General features: G+C 34.5%; 1 protein-coding gene across 2 annotated transcripts; it reads right to left on the minus strand.

Moving 5' to 3' along the window:
• Positions 1-234: 234 nt before the first annotated feature.
• On the minus strand, positions 235-16,393 carry LOC140144562 (TNF receptor-associated factor 3-like). Of its 2 annotated transcripts, none has more exons than XM_072166379.1 (10): positions 16,323-16,393; positions 10,603-10,895; positions 9,588-9,739; positions 8,943-9,121; positions 8,255-8,332; positions 7,352-7,429; positions 5,955-6,188; positions 4,743-4,983; positions 3,912-4,255; positions 235-3,407 (listed from the first exon to the last, which is right to left on the minus strand). In XM_072166379.1, the coding sequence occupies exons 2-10, from the start codon at positions 10,848-10,850 to the stop codon at positions 3,180-3,182; spliced, it is 1,782 nt and encodes a 593-aa protein (XP_072022480.1). In that variant the 5' UTR covers positions 10,851-10,895; positions 16,323-16,393; the 3' UTR covers positions 235-3,179. The 2 variants fall into 2 exon arrangements, with proteins under 2 accessions (XP_072022480.1, XP_072022481.1); XM_072166380.1 differs by lacking the exon at positions 16,323-16,393 and adding an exon at positions 14,493-14,580.
• Positions 16,394-17,404: the final 1,011 nt, after the last annotated feature.

A 17,404-nucleotide genomic window follows, 5' to 3' on the forward strand; every position in this document is an offset into this window, starting at 1 on the left:
TTAAAGAAAGTGAAAATTTACAGCAAAAAACAGGTCAAGTAGGCTTAAATTTGTGGGTAACATGCATATGCATGTGTAACACTTTATTTAGTCTTACAAGAAAAGTTATGTTTTAATCTGATGGCACTTCCACCTGATGATTCCCTAGACATGATCTTCTCATTTGATAAGTTGGAGTCAAACTAAACATATTTTTAACACATGCCCCAAAGAGAATTTTGTCCATTCCCTGGATTTGACCACATATCATGCAATGATTTTATTCTCTCGAAAATGTCTCACAGCCAAATATAAATAAATATAAATAAAAACATATCAAATTCTTCTTCTAGGCACCTTTGTTTTAGAGCAACCATTTTGTAATGAAATATTGTTATGCCTATTCTAATTTCTATAATAATGCTTCACTATATGGGTGCCTGGCCCCCTCCCAATGTCTCATGTTTCACACCAGTCTGTGTTCAGATGTATAAAACAAAGGTGACACTCAATGTTTAAAACTGTTTAATGCCCTTAAAGGTGACACTCAATGTTTAAAACTTTTAATGCCCTTATATTTTAGCAATATACACCTTGAGCTTAACATAAATATATCAGTTCTTATGTCATAATTATAAATTATATATATTATATATGTATGCTGAGTGGAGTAGCGTACGGAATTCTTACACTATTATATATGTATATTTATAAAATACATAAAACAGCGTAATTATGTTATAACAGCATGATTTATTACTCGGAGTTTCACGCCTAAAACGGCGATCATCAGATAAATAGCTGAACACTGAACTGTAACTCCAAAACAAAACAAATTCACAGCGTTGAAAGCGTACGCGTCTTCACTAGAAAAGCATGACAGCTCGCATGTTTAAAAACGAATGACACAGTATATACGCACGCATGTTTAGCGAAAAACGCGATGGGCGCAGTAACTACGCATGCAATGAAGTGCGTAATTATTTCTTTTCATACACGCACGCACGCAGTTTCTTGAAATGCGAAAAACAAGTGCACGCATGTTTAGCGAAAAACGCAATAGGCGCAGTATATACGCATGTAATGAAGTGCGCAAATTATTTCTTTAAAATGCGGAAGGCGCAGTAGGCGTAGTAACTACACAAGTAATGAAGTGCGCAATTTATTTTTTCTTTGCAAAGAAAAAATACTATCTAATAGTATCGAGCACTATCTTCAGCTGTTTTGATTAACTATATATTATGTATATTTATATATATATCATACTACATTTTACGTAATTAGTATACAACCAATGTAAATATAACTTAAAAATTTTAGTTATTGCACCGTCCCCGTCAAATATATAAAACCTTTTATAGTTTAAAGCCATAATGTACCATAATTATTATAATACGAAATTGGTCAATTTTTTTCAAACCTGATTTTTTGGCATATTTGTAATGTTTACACATGTCCCAACTTGCACCTAAATGGAATTGGCCAAATTTGTTGTCTTTGTACATCAACAGAGCAAAGTTCGACATAAATTCATAATATTTTTATTATGACTTTATGTCCTCCCATAGAATTGCATGTTAAATGGCCAAAGTAACCAGTGTGATTTCTTTCACTTTTGCTGGTTATCCCGGCTTTAAATGGACAGCAACCCTTCCCAGCAGTTATTACTAATACTATTTAAACATTTTGAATAAAGAATAACAAAATTAAAATTTGACGGAAATCATACATTATGGCTTTAAAGGCAACAACTTGAGCTTTACATAAATATATCAATTCTTATATGTCATAATTATAAATTATATATATTGTATATATACATATATCATACTACATTTCATATTATTAGTATACAACCAATATAAATATAAATTTTTACAATTTTTACAGGTCTCATCTAAAAAGTGATTTATTTTGGCCCATGTAAATAGGATACAAATGTGTAGGATTCAGGGCTTTCACACGTAAAATTTCGGAAGACATACCTTTGCATACTTTAGTATTAGAAAAATATTTGGAAATTCAATTTAAACTTAATTTTCAGTTGAGTGCAAGAAATGGAAATATGAGCTCAAATCCAACTAATTTATTTTTAGTTCATTAATGTTTAAAATTAATAACTAAGTAAAAGAATGGAAACACAAAAACACTTTTCATGCAAAATTATGTGAATAGTTCATATGACTTTCTTGCACTTAACACAATAAAATATAAATTCATACTACTGTTGAAGCTATACTTCATTGATTTCAGTCAATTTATTACCATTTATTTGAGGTATGGCCCTGGCTCGATATGGATCACAAAATGTACAAATATCGCATAAAAACGGCAATCATATAACTCAGGCTTGCACTACAGAAAGGGTGTCTGCCCCTCCATTTTAAAACTATTATTGTGTAACATTTCAGTTGGCATAAGCTGGAAAGTTTTTGAAAATTTAAGTCCAATTAAAGCCATTTAATATGAGTTTGGTAATTTTTTTTTCAAATCTGATTTTTTGGCATATTTGCAAGTTACAGACTATCTTTACACATGCATGTTCCAATTTACACCTTTAATTGGTTTCTGCCAAATTGATTAGATTTTAGGACAATGGAGCAAGTATAAATTAAAGTCATAATTATGACATTAAATCCCCTATTCTCTCGGTCGGGGTTGTTCCATCTATTGTTCTTACCCACTTCAACATGTCTGTCAAAGGGAACACCCTCGCGAAATCCCTATTGGTTTGTACAGGGCCTTTCAGTTCCAGTCAATTTTCTCAGTACAGAAATTACCAATTTGCCTTTTCTTTGGAAATTTACTTTTGGAATTGTTTCATCGAGAGGTATTTATTTTATGACATGTTATGTGATTTCCCCATTGAATGCAATGGTAAGTGAAAAAAAGTGTCCTTCGTGTCAGAGGACGTGAGATGGAATAGGCATGGGAAGAAGCGATCTATCCCAACATGCCCAAGTTAAGTGGCTAAGATAGTGACTTTTCTTTCATTTTACCTATTTAGTTTGGATTAAAATGACCAGAAAACATTCCTAATATTTTGCAAAGAATAGAATTTGACCAAAAGGCTTTAATGTTACTGAGTATATTCTCGTTCTTGCCTTTCTCCCTTTTTTTCTCCCTTTCTTTTCCTTTATATCCTCTTTTTTTGGGGGGGGGGTCCTCCCTGTTTCCATGCACAATTGCTTAGCAGATATCTATGGACCATAAAGATCTGAAGTATCAACAATGATCTTGAGAAAGATCACATCATCGTTCATATAAGCTGAATCCTTCAGGACATTCTGGTTGACAAAGAGTGGACAACCTGAGGCAATGTTCATCTCCGTTGTTGGACGTTTAAAGCTGCTAGACTTTGGATCCGGTCTGAAGCTGTCTGACAGGTGACGCCGTCCAGTCTCTTGATCCAAGAGCATCAGGGTGACCTAGCAAAAAGTGAGAAAATGAAAGGAAGTTTCTCAAATAATTGATTTCAAATTTGTTACTTTACACCAGGGCTGCATAACATACAGCCTTTTGAGTCTGACCATTGTAATTTAGCCTTCAAATATGTTTGATTGTGTTTGGGGTGTGTTTGTTTTTGCCAGCAAACGAGGACAGACACTTACACTTCACATTCAAACCGCGGACACCCTGCAATGGGGCACTGACCACAACTGCATGTATAATGTATTTGCGAAATACAACGTCTATCGGTATATAGGAAATAACGTCCGCAGTTGCTAAGTTAAATTCCATACATACAAAAATACACCAACAAAATGGCGGAAAACGTCCTCGGTATGTCGATTGAGTGCGGATTCAGACGACCACGTTTGCATGGTCCTCAACAGTGTCCACGTTTGGAGGCGATTACACATGGGGGTGTGTTTGTGTGTGTAGTGTGGGTATATAAATATGGTCTGGGTATGGGTATGTTTATCACTAACCTTCTGCCTGAATGGCCAGGGCAGCAATGCATCATAGTCTCCACGCATGACAACAAAGAACAAGGAGACATGTGTTCCTTTACCCATGCCATCCCCATTCAGATAGATCCTAGCACACATCTTATAGCCATAGCGACTGGTGTAGAAGGGCTGGCTATATAAGGACAGAGTCTTGCCACTGTCTGCATCTCGTTTGCGTCGTGCAAAATCTTTAATCTTCCACAGAAGCACGCCCTCATAGTTGGTAGTTTCCATGATCTGAAATCGTAGCTCATGTTCTGCCAGGCGTACAGCATGCATTCCCATCTGGTTTTCAACAGACACCATCCTGGCATTGCTTACCACTAAAATTCAAAAGAAAAAGAAAATTAACTACACTGAAAAACTAGATAAACATTAATATCACATTACATTTACAATTACTAGGCGAAAAAAGAAAAAACGGAAATGGAAAAAAAAAAGGGATGAAAAAATGAGGGCGGAAATACAAGTAGGTCAAACCAAATGAGATTTCAAGGGGGTAACCTCCTTAACACTTTTTGGTATGCTTTGGTGGGACGGCAGGGAGAGGCTTTGCCTAGGCCGGCAAAATCCCTGGGAACGGCCCTGGCTATCAGGGATAAGTGCATTATAGCTTGTAACTTAAAACAAGACTAGAAGCATTACCTGGGAGCTAGATCCCTGAAGACCAACTTCACTACACCAGTACACATAATCCCACTGATTACTTACAAAAATTCTCACCTCAAAGTCAGAATGTTTAGAAATTAGAACTTCTTCAACAAATCAAAAAAACTTGAACCATTTGAAAATTTGATAGATTTTCCCTACCTCCTCTTCCAGATCCTTGTCTCTCTCCTTCATTTGCAGCACCTTCACCACCACCACCCCCACCACCTGGATAAGTATCCCCACGTTCCAGTCGCTTGAGACGGTCATCCATCCTATCCTGTTTCTCTTGGAGTGGTTTGAACATTGTCTTTTTCATCTCTACGACATCTTCATTTTTGGCAGCTTGACGGATTTGGGTTTCAATGGTGTCCATCTGATCAGATTGCTTGGCTATCAGTTTCTGTTAAAATGCATACAATTCATAACACAAAAGTTTTAATTATTACATCATCAAATAATCTAAATATGCAGTGATGGTCTTAACCTGAGTTGAATATAACTATTAAAAGATGATAATAAAAATGGAAGCCTGCGCAAACTGGAATATTAAATTGAGAGAGTAAAAACACAACCAAGAGTGCAGGGACTTGACCAGCCCCACTCAAGATTTTAGGTCTATGAGCTATGTATCTTTACTAGATACAGTCTTTTAAAAATAAACAAAATCTTACTTTCCCTTAATTATTAAGCTACTCATTAGGTGTATGTTCATGCAGTAGAATTGCCCATTAATATAACACAGATTGACATGGCAATTCTTGTATTGCATACTGCATGACACAGGTGTCACTCATTGAATTGATGAACAGGTTGTGACATTTTTACCCAATCAACATTGACATTTTGGGTATCTGAAGAAAGCTGAATATTTTTCTCAGTAATATATTAAGCCTGTGATGTTTCCTTAAATAGTATGAACACAAAAGTGGTAGTATATCCCATATTAATATATTGCCCTATGGGTCAAACAGGCTTTTGCTTCTGATATCCAAACCGCTGGAGTAATTCAACTTAAATTTTGGAATGTCGTTTTACGGATGTTTTACATTGTTTTTAACTTTATGTAAGGTAGAAAACCTCATATGAGCAAATTACACACCAACTTTAAAGCTATGCTTAACTCTCTCCACGCGGATGTCAACTGCAGACAACAAGTTTCAAATTTTTATTAAAAATTCAAAAATTTCAGAATTGTACATTTTCATGACCATATTTTGAATCAGCATGAAAAATGCATTAAAATGAGTACAAACAAGCCTAGTGTTGGTTCAGTGGTTCTTATGATAGCTCTTGATATTTTGAGAAAATATTTCAAAACTTGCAACTTTTTCGTTGAAGCACATGGCTAGCACGCAGAGCATTAACACTCACCTGAAGCTCCCTGACATGATTCTCTGTTTTCTTTGCAGCAGTTTGCACACTACTCAAATCATTAGTGAACGTTTGCATCTTGGATTCCATGATGCCACTGTTATTGGTTATCTCCTGTATGAGATGCTGGGTCTCTGTCATCTTGAGTCTGGTTTCTTCCCACCATCTCACCATCAACTGAAGATGATCAGATGCGTTCCCAATCTTGTGAGTCCTCATGTCTTTACGTAATGTCTGTATAGAAGGTTACATGCATCAAGTTAGTATTGCTACGTTTAATGAGAAATTTCATGTTCCTATGATACCACCTGTTTCATTCTGCTTTATCATTTCATAGGTTTCCATGCACAATATATTGGTGCTTAAAAAATGCCAAACTACAAGATCCCCCAGCCCTTAGGAAGTTATTGTACATTTAAGCGAGCTTATTAAAATCATACACTGAAAGCCAGAAATGTGAATTTAAAGCCTTAAAGGAGGATTTCGTGATCCTAGCATCCTCTTTTTGTGACATTTTTCAGTAGATATCCACGAAAAAAGCTTATTTCCAAAATTTCAGTTGATTCCGATTTTGCGTTTGCGAGTTATGTATGATTATGTGTATTACACTGCTCCATAGACAATGTGTTGTAATTTCGCCCTATTTGTAGTAAAACGGGATGATTTTCTGTTGGTCCGACATATTATCATAATTTTTAGATTACTATGATAATATGTCGGAACGACTCGCAAATCGTAGTCTCCTATGAAGCCAGTTTGGTTACGCTTCCGCCACCATGTGGAGGGAGCGTAACCAAACTGGCTGCATAAGAGACTCACTCTGAGGCCGCACTCGCCGTCCTAATCCAAATAGTGCAAGATATTTCGAGTGATAGAGGTGAAGTTTATGATGTTGTTTCTTTGCAAACTCCCAATGTTTTTCGCGTCTAAATGTATTGGGAACTTTCATAATGATTGCATATTATCATTTTGGAAGAAAAATCTAAAAATTTAAAAAGATCGTACATTAAGGATTTAACACCAGGCATCAATGTATTTGAAATAAAACTTACAATAAGGCAATGTAAGTGAGTGGTTGTGCTTATTGATTACATGACCAAGAAACACATCAAATTTGATTGATTCCAGTTAGGTAGAAGTTGGGACATGTGTAAATGTTATAAATATGTCAAAAAATCAGCTTCGAACAATATTAACTAATTTTGTATTATAAGATTATACATACTTATTATTCTCAAGTACCAGTATTCAAGTATTTAGTCTGTAGATGCTACCAATTAAAGTCAGTACAAGTATGAAAGTTCTATCCAGTCACATGGAGTACAAAGAAATATTCAGATGAGACTGTAGAATTGAAATAGGGCAGCAGCTTAAATCATTCCCTACTAAGTACTTACCTCGTATTTGCACCCATATCCATAGAAGAAACACCTGACTTTGGCCAAAGGACAGTCAATTTGTAAATGTGTATCCATCTGTAATCAAGTTATAAAACAATCTAGTCATTACAGGAAACCACTTGGTATTATATTTTATTGAATACAAGGCAGGCAGACCAATGGATGCAAGAAGAAAGCAGAGAGGATTAATATATGGATGGATAGATAGATGGGAGTGAGTGGGAGGAAGTCACACACCATCAGCCATATGAGTAGTTTGCTGGGACTGCCTTTTGAGAGGAGCGAGAGCAATCACTCTTCAACAGCTCCTCTTAAGTTGCATTTGCAAGAGTGATTTATAGCTCCTCTTGATGATTCGTTAAGTTCTTGATACTTTAATGGCCACAGCTGCAAACAGCTCCTAAAGTTCCTCTTGAAGAGACTAGAAGAGCATTCTACAGCTCTTAACCTCATTTTTAAAAGACAGTCCCTGCTTGATTGTGAGATATGGCCAACAGAAGTTGTCAATTTCTTTGTATCAAATTGTTTTGCGTATTGTGAAATTAGTCATGACTTAGGAACAGGAATTCTAATTGTGATGGAATATTTAGTATATATTGTCGGCAATACATTGTAAGGTAGACAGGAACATTGAATGAAAATTATTATGTTGTTTGACAGACAAACAACTCATTTTACTTGATTGGGGCACATATGAGAAATGGATAGATAATTTTGGCAGGTAATATATCTTCTGTCACTATTACATTGAATAACATCGTTGATGAATTTTCATGTATTTTTAATAATTTTGATGTATTTTTAAAAGAATGACTTTTAAGTAATTCTATTAAAATGAATCACTTTTGTTCATAGACATACAATTATTTTCAATTGTGATTCAATTGATAATTTACTCACCTTATCCTGGTGTACGCCATTTGGTGTGCAGTTGTTGGGACACTTGACAAGATAAGATTTACATTTTTCATGATGAGCCTGTGAATATAAGAGTTTGATACACATAACGTGAAAGCTTAATAATTCAGATTTGGATCTGGATTTGAAATGAAATGGAACTGATCAGCATCACGAGGCCTACTACTATAACTTTAGTAAGGTAAGGATGATTACGGTATAGAATGCCTCTGTGTTTTAGTCAACTTTTTTTGAGATAGCCGAAGAGTGGCAAAAAGTATATTCTGAGTGTTCTTCAGCCATGGGTGTAAATAATCTGATAATATTTCTACCACTTCTTCTCCTTCTCCTACAACCCATAGGTTTCAAAAGTTTCCAAAGTAATCCGGAGCATAATATGATTATGATACAGTAGAGTAGAGTAGAGTAGAGTAGAGTAGAGTAGAGTAGAGTAGAGTGACAAGACTCCATTATCTCTGGTTATGCTAAGGCTTAAAGCAACTGGGACTTATCATGATCAGTGTATGCAATGTCATGTTTTTGTATATATTACGGGATCATTGTGGTGGAGTGTTTTTGTTAACTTGTTTTTTAACATTTAAATATCAATGAAAGGTTGGGAAGCAGGTATGTATGACATTGTTCATTTAACCCAACGCATAGACTCAGACATGTGGCAAAAATGAGTTACCTTGAGATCTGCTACAGGAAATTTCTCTCCGCAGAGTTCACAGTCCCCTTGACGGAATTGGCATTCATTTTGTAGATGTCCAGCAAGTTGAGATCTCATTAATACAGCAGTACAGCCTTGTGATTTGTGAACACACGGTACATTCTCATAGTGGCAACTTTCCAGATGGACACTCAGCTCTGTAAGAATTGAAAAAAAAATTATGAATACATTTAATCAAATGCAATTCCTGAAACTTTTACAATGTAATAAATAGTTCAACAACATTTTTGGGGTTATATTGAGTTATATTGATGCAGTAATGATTGCTAGAGATCATATCACCCTAGATTCTTGTTGATTAAAAAAAAAGTTATATTGAGTTATGTTGTAATGATTGCTGGAGATCATACCACCCAAGATTCTTGTTGATTAAAAAAAGTTATTTTTGAGAATGTATTAAATTTTCTGTATGGTGAAGACTTGCTGTCCTTCTATGAAAATTTACAGATGTATAATATGTCATGACTGGAAACTTTGGACAACTTTCACATCCATCAAATTGTAGTTGAAATCTACCAATGAAGACCAGTAATTGCTCCTTTTCCTACCCATATTTTCTAGATTCATGTAAGGGGAAACAGTTACAATGTAGAAAACACTCACCTTTAAGTTTCATCTGTTCTGAGCATCCATTATTTTTATTCCAACAATAAGATTGCAATTTTTCCAACTGTTTCCTAGAATAATTATCCCTCACAATTTCAGAATGATCAAGTTCCTCTTCACAGCTGACACACTTTGTGCCTTTCTTCCCACTAAAAAAGAAATAATTCATACAATATTTCACCATTTGCTATCTACATACTAAAAGCAGCTTATTAACTCTTCCATAGGAGAACAAAGTTTTATTAGTATAGCTTCAATATCAATTTCAAAAGTCTTCAGCAAGAATGCAAAACATACCCAGTCCATATTGAATTCCTGAAGACATAATGTTATAGAATAAGAAATTTTCAATTTCATCTAGTTGCTGTCTATACAATGTATGATCACCAACCTTTACTTTGGTTTGTTCTCAAAGTCCTCAACAAGTTTAAAACACAGCATTTTTTTTTGGTAATGGAATGTAAATTTTTACTGCATGGATGTAAATAATAATATAGCAAACATTCATTTCAAAGATGTATAAATCTTTCTGATTTATTTCTAAACCACATGTATAAACATCATAAAAGATGACCAGAGAAGTATATAGACTCGCCCATATGTGCATGTCTATTCTGAAGAGGAAATTTTTTTCAACAAGCTCAGCAAACTTACAATCAATGCCCAACTGGTATCTGCTAGGCAAAGCATGGCCACTTTTGTAACACCAAAAACCTTACCAAACTAATTGGCCACTTTTGTAGTCTGCAATATTCAAGTCCCCATACTGATAATGATATCCAATATGGTGGATTTCCAAAAGTATTACACATAAGACCTTGTGGAGTCCAATTTCTCTGGTCTAACTCTTATGACAATTATTAATCTCATTACAACAAATTATGAAAATAGGCTTGTATATTGATGTTGCATTTTAGCTCACATTTTTGTGCAGACACGATTTCATATATTTCCTGTGAGCTGATTTTCCTGTAATTTAGGGTTGGTGTTTTGAAAATTATCATGACATTACCTGATATAATTCTGAATACATCCATAGCAGAATCTACATCCACACGACGTTTGCATTGGATATCGTAACACTAAATTACATATGCCACAGTAGAACTGACCATCAACTTCATGTACAAACATATCTGGTCGGATTCCTTTCATTTGTAGGAGTGATGAAGATGGACTTATACACAAAGATGACAGGGATGCTGCTAAGGAGCCACTGGTCTCAGGACTACCAGATGGTGCATCAAAAGGTACCGCCATTCTAGATTTCTGTTTTCCTTTCTTCTTAACTTCAAACTGAATATACTAGAAAAGAATATAAGGCAACAAAAAATACAAAATTAGGTACTTAGAATCATATATTCCAGGCTTTTTATATAAAGTCCTCATAAAATGTAACTCAGCTGTCATAAATATGTTTATAACATTTAAACTATTACTCGTACTTGGTATTTGGAAACAACACAAGCAACAAATTTAATGCAGTAATTTGACACCGCATTTGTTACAATGGACCATGTATTGTGGTCTCAGTGTAAATTTTAAGGTGAAAAATGCACATTTTCATTCATGCAGTATTTTTATTGATTTGAATTAATAACAATGGTCGCTGTAAATGCAACTTTTGTGTTGTAAATATTGCTTGGACGAATGGGAACAAATGCACATAAAAGAAAAACCATTATGTGAAAATATTGTGAATATTATTAATAATTCTGAATCTATGGATGTATTTTATAATGGCTGGGTTACTTTTTGTGAGATCTTTACTTGGGATTGTACAAATGATGTGCAAGGGCAGTGGCATATTGTGGCATAACCAGAGAGTGGAGTCATTTACATCAACTCTGGGCTGTTTTAAAGTTCTGACTTTTTCAATGCACAACACAAATAAAGAAGCATACATACAGTTAAAAAAGAAAACACATATCATGGTCAATTGTGGCTTAAAGAACAGTAAACCAAAATATATTTGTACCATCTCTTTAAATATTAAAACAAGAAAATACAAAATGAAAACATAAAATGGCAAAGTCAAGCAAACTCAAAACAAAAACAATCACAAAACCAGAAAGAAAGCTGAGTGACTCTATGCACCCTTGCTTGACAGACAGACTGCAACTAAGGAGGATGTACCAATATCATCCAATATATTAGACACTAATTGCACCACCAATGTAACATGTTCCACCTGCAATGCTGCATGTGAGGAATGACACTTTTCAGAAGCATGATCAAGTATACTTTGTCTTTATTGCATAACCATTGTGTAATTAGTTGATGATAAGTTACTAATTGATATAACATCTGTTACATTTGGCAATTTTACGTTATTGTTGACGATGTTTTAATAAAAGTGCTTTTTTTTTCACATCTAAACAACTTGAAAACATTACAGAAATTTTGATTTAATTTCCACCTCTTAAGGGATCTAAAATGAGCGTTTATTGCGTTTCGACAGTATTTTTTGTGCGACATGAGAGCACCTCAGACCTATCGAATTGCATTCTGAATACTGAAGCATGTCTTGTATGTATTTTTGAAAATCACAATATAATACAAATTTTATGACAAATTATAAAAATTTGATATTTTTCAAATTTTGATATATAACAGTCCTCGAAGTGAATTATATAAATCTAATGATATATTCTTAAAGTGTATGTAGCAGGGAGGAAAAGCCGATGGTCAATTGAAAATTTTGACCTTTCATGTTGAAGATATGGATTTTTTTCCCAAAAAGACCTAATTTTTGTTGGTGTTTTGGGAAAAAAATCCATATCTTCAATACGAAAGGTCAAAATTTTCAATTGATCGTCGGCTTTTCATCCCACCTACATACACTTTAAGTATAAATCATCAGATTTATAAAGTTCACTTCAAGTACTGTTAAATATCAAAAATATCAATTTTAATGATTTGCCATAAAATGTGTATTAAATTGCTAATTTCAAAAATCAAAATTATTTGATATCAGAATGACATTCTTTGTATTCAGAATGCAATTCGATATGTCTGATGTGCTCTAATGTCCCAAAATAAATACCGTCCAAACGTTCATACCCCAGCCCTTAAAGACCCCAAGTGACTCATTATGCTCATTCCATAAAAGGTCTGGTTTTTGCAGGATTTTTTGTAGAGCTGATATGATAGACCATGTGTCTGTATAATCCAACCCCCCTGGTACTATAACATAAATGAACATATGGGTATGCCCCCTCCCCTCCCCCACCCCAAAAAGAAGAAATTTGTTGATGTAAAGGGGGGAAGTAAAATATATTAAAAAAATTGGTCATAAATTTGGTAAATTACCAATTTTTTACAAATTATTATCAAAACAAATTGAAGTGCTTGACAATATAACCAATGTTATTACATGTATAATACAAATTGCAGGATTGAACTGGAACAAACATTTGACACAATTTTTGTATCAATTATGGCATAAACAAAGACAAAACAAAGTTTAGTGCATGAAAAACAAACATTTTGAGTCTTGAACCTTCCTGGTCCTGCATGTTTGTTGTGATACAACTACTAAAAAGATGCAATTTGCAAAATATTTTGCACATACATTAATGCACACACACACAACACAAACTAGCATTTGTTCCCAAAATAAACCCACCCCACCCAGCAAACACACCCCACACATAAGAACACTGCATATAAAGAAGACCAAAGTGTATCAAAAGTATTAAAACTACATTATCAAAACTATAATGATATATATACTGGGATACAGGCACTCGATCTTTATTACTTGACAATGGTGTAATGAAAACCCTCATGATATCTGAACTCTAATGAACTTTTTTTATCGTTCATTAAAAATAAGGCAAGCAAAACAATAAGCAAAAGCAAGCAACGGGACTAGTAGGCTGAAAGTAAAAAAGATGACAAAAACAATTCTAGACGATTTCTGCATGTGTATGTGTGAGAATGACATAATCACAAGGTGTCATATTACTTGTGATCTTTTCTGAATTTTCTGACACCTGAGGAAGTTTCTTATCAAATTCCGTATGCAATTAATTGTGTAATTATTGTGGCCTCTAAGAGAAAGGCTCTCTAGTGCAGTTATTTTATTAAAAAAAACTAATAGACTTAATGGATTGCTTCCCCCTCCCCGCTGAACACACACACAAACATTCTAGCAATTGCCCTGGTCATATTACTTGCACATAAATTCATCACAACTTGTCTTTTGCCTATGCAGTGAGACACTCAGATAAACATGTAAGTATGTACATGAATGCAAACAACATATGTGACATGATCAAGGGGAATGAGTCGCATGTCGACCCTGGTCAAAAATGAGTTTTACATATGTTTCCAAAGAGGACATTTAGTGCTTTCAGAAACTGAAAACCCCATGTTGATACAACTTTTCTCTGCTAAGTTACGTCAATTTATCAATTGCTGAAAACAACATACAACAAAAGAATTTTAACACTTTCTTTGCCAATATCTCAAAATCAATATTAGCGACATCCGACTCATTCCCCTTGATCGTGTCACATATATGAATCATCTGTTACCACTGCTAATTATCAAATAATTATTTTTGTCAATAACAGCAAATGGTGTGTTTCCATTAGGCATTTAATGCAGCTATACAGCTACAATGTACCTATAGGTTGTTTCCAATATTGATTAAATTTTAATTTTACCATGGGATTTAGACAAAGTCCAGGAAAAAGTATTCACCATTCTTTAGGTGGTTAAAAATTAATTTTAAGCATTGGGGAGGTCGGACTCTTCGAGTTTTAATTCATAGACTCACCACTATTTTTTCTAAGTGAATATGCGTAAAGAGTTAAAGGGCAGTTTTGGCAGGACTACCTGTTCATATACATGCGCACACCATTGATACCTAAGTGTCTCTCTGTGTTTTGTTACCTCCACATGTTTCTAGCAGCCTCAGCTCTCATCACTTGGAGGAAACCGTAGGTTGATAATAATGCAAGTAAAGAATACATTTTACCATGTATTGTCTCTACAAACATTGTAACATTACAAAGTTCGCCCTTAGCTTGAAGTGAGTCTTGCTGTACCAATAAGTGCTGCGTAACTCTCCCCGGGGTAACTCTCTTTATTTCCTTTTAGTAGAAAGCAGAAGATATGTGGTATGGTAACTAAAACGTCCATTGAACTTACTATTGCTTTGCTTTTAAACTGCAACAATTGTATGTTTGAATTTGTTCCTGTTATTGCTCCATTTCTGGTTGAAAGACTTTATTTTGTACTGCTTACCATGTGTTGAGCAAGATCAGAGGTGAATGAATGTAGATGACTGCATGGTGTTATGAAATCATGTGTCTTTATTGCCTTACTGTGTGCTCCACCTGTACACATCTTATTTCACATGTTTTCATAACACTTGCTCATCTACATTCATTCTTGTCACACTTTCGACGACCTTCATGACTTCCCACTTCACTTCACTTTCTGTCTTAATAGCGAAGACTATTCTTGTTTGCACTGTCACTCATACATAGATATTCCATTTTCAGTAATGTATTCACACATTTGCGCAGATATGGAACATTATAGAGTTCAGATGCAAAAAAAGATATGTATGCCATCTTGAGCTTTAAAAAATATATATATTGATCTTTTATTACAAAGAAATATCCTAATACAAGATTTCCTAAATAAAAGATGAATTGTTTATTCATTAAAATGTGACACGATCAAGGGAAATGAGTCGGATGTCGCTAATATTGATTTTGAGATATCGGCAAGGAAAGTGTTAAAATTCTTTTGTTTTATATTGCTTTCAGCGACTGATAAATTCACGTAACTTCACAAAGAAAAGGCGTATCAACATGGGGTTTTCACTTTCTGAAAGCTCTAAATGTCCTCTTTAGAAACATGTGTAAAATTCATTTTCGACCAGGGCTGACATGTGACTCATTCCCCTTGATCATGTCACATATAATGTCCACTAAAAAGAACTAGACACACAAAATTATCAATATATTGCAATATTTATAACAGAACTAAAACAAGGCAGCCTTTAGATATAATGTATATCGCATTTAGCATCTGATCTCTTTTAACTATAACAATTATATAATATATAACTTGCAACTCTATCAAATACATGTGGCAATGATACATTTTCAGAGAAAATGTTTTTTTCATAGAAAAAAAACCAAAGTGGTTCTCAAACCTACATGTTTTGCCTGCTCAGTTTAATTTGGGTAAGTTAAGCTGCACTGAGAGAGAAAAAAAGATCAACAATTTTTATTGTTATTAAAATATTTGCTACCCTACCCCTAACCACGGTTTGACAAAAAAAGTTGATAACATAGTTATAAGTACATGTACATTGTATGTCAGATTACGTCAATGACTTTGTAAAAAATGCCCTTTTGATTTCGTGTGTTATTTGTATATATTTTTTAATTTTGAAGTATGATGCTGAAACTTGAATATCTCAGTACCTGTAAGCATAGGCATCAATCCTGGGCAGGGGGCATATCCCCCCCCCATCTTTTGGGCAAAATGACCCATTTTTTATTCTTTTTAGCCACTTTTTGACAATTCAGGACAATGACGAATTGACGCTAATGCCTGTAAAGATTAGCATTGAACATGCAGACATGCCATAGAACTAACAAATTAACAGTCGTAACCCCTGTATTACCAACTCTGGGCAAGCTCATATTTTAATTGAACAACGTACCAGTTAAAAAAACAAACTTATGTGTACTTTCAACTTACCAGAATGTGTTTCCTGTGTCAGTGCTTCAAAACTATATTGATCCTTAATTCCTTATATGGTGATATAAAATTCCCTGAATCTGAAGTCAAATAAAAAGACAAGTTCCAAATTTCACAGTTTGAAATTTTGAATTGATATTCTAAAACTATACTGAGGCCTACATGTATAGCTTAAAACATAATCGTATGCAGTGGAATTCCCCGAAAGGAAGTAACAGCGGGAAATTCTAATTAGCATACAATTATGAATTAGTAGACATGTACCATATGTGTAGACTTTATAGACAATAAAGAGTAAATTAAGCTTAGGAACTGCTGTGCAGATAATCTATAATACATGCAAAAACTGGTTCCAGCTGCCCAACACTTAATATCTAGCCTGGGCAGAAGATGTCTAAGATACTTTATTGCTACAGCCAGTTTAAACATGTTTCATGATACAGGATTTTTTAGATTACAATGAGTGCCAGTTTCCCAATATTCTCATGGGCCTTGACATGAACAAATACTTTACACATGTCCAGGAGATAGACATACGTAGATTTTAAATATAGAGGCATAGGTATTCCCATGCATGTGAAGGTCCCGGGTAAAGGTATAAAGTGCAATAGTGCATTATGATACGCATGCAGTCAGATATAATATATCCACGTGATGGCACTATTAATGCATGCACTAAAATTGTGACAGGCTGACATCGACCCGCAATACTGTTTTTATAACATATTTTTGTAGTGTTGAATACAATAGAACAGCTATAGCTACAAGATTTTTGATTCAAAGTTTAATAGTGCTACTAAACTAACAGTAAATGTAATTGTATTTGAGAGGTTGGCGCTTCATTTGTGGGGGGCAGAGGCAATTTTTCACCTATTTGTGGGGCTTGATCCCCCTAAAGACCACACTGCTGATACCGCTATGCATGTTCATGTAAATACATATCAAGATAAGTAAATTGAGTTGTTTAAAGCAATAAAAATTGGTATGAATATGCAGAGAATTTTGTTAGCTACAGTATCAACATCGTCGATGGTTACATCCAGTGAGCGGTGGTCAGCTTGTGTCATGGCATCGAGCGATAA

The sequence above is a fragment of the Amphiura filiformis genome, unplaced genomic scaffold (genome assembly GCF_039555335.1).
Source record: "Amphiura filiformis unplaced genomic scaffold, Afil_fr2py scaffold_63, whole genome shotgun sequence".
Classification (NCBI taxonomy): Eukaryota; Metazoa; Echinodermata; class Ophiuroidea; order Amphilepidida; family Amphiuridae; genus Amphiura; species Amphiura filiformis.

Bases quoted from the DNA above. Each gene is read 5' to 3' on its own strand.
- LOC140144562 (XM_072166379.1), bottom strand. From the start codon at position 10,850: ATGGCGGTACCTTTTGATGCACCATCTGGTAGTCCTGAGACCAGTGGC. The intron at 8,333-8,942 runs GTAACTCATTTT...TTATATTCACAG, and splicing joins TTCCTGTAGCAGATCTCAAG to GCTCATCATGAAAAATGTAA. The intron at 6,189-7,351 runs GTAAGTACTTAG...CCTTCTATACAG, and splicing joins GATATGGGTGCAAATACGAG to ACATTACGTAAAGACATGAG.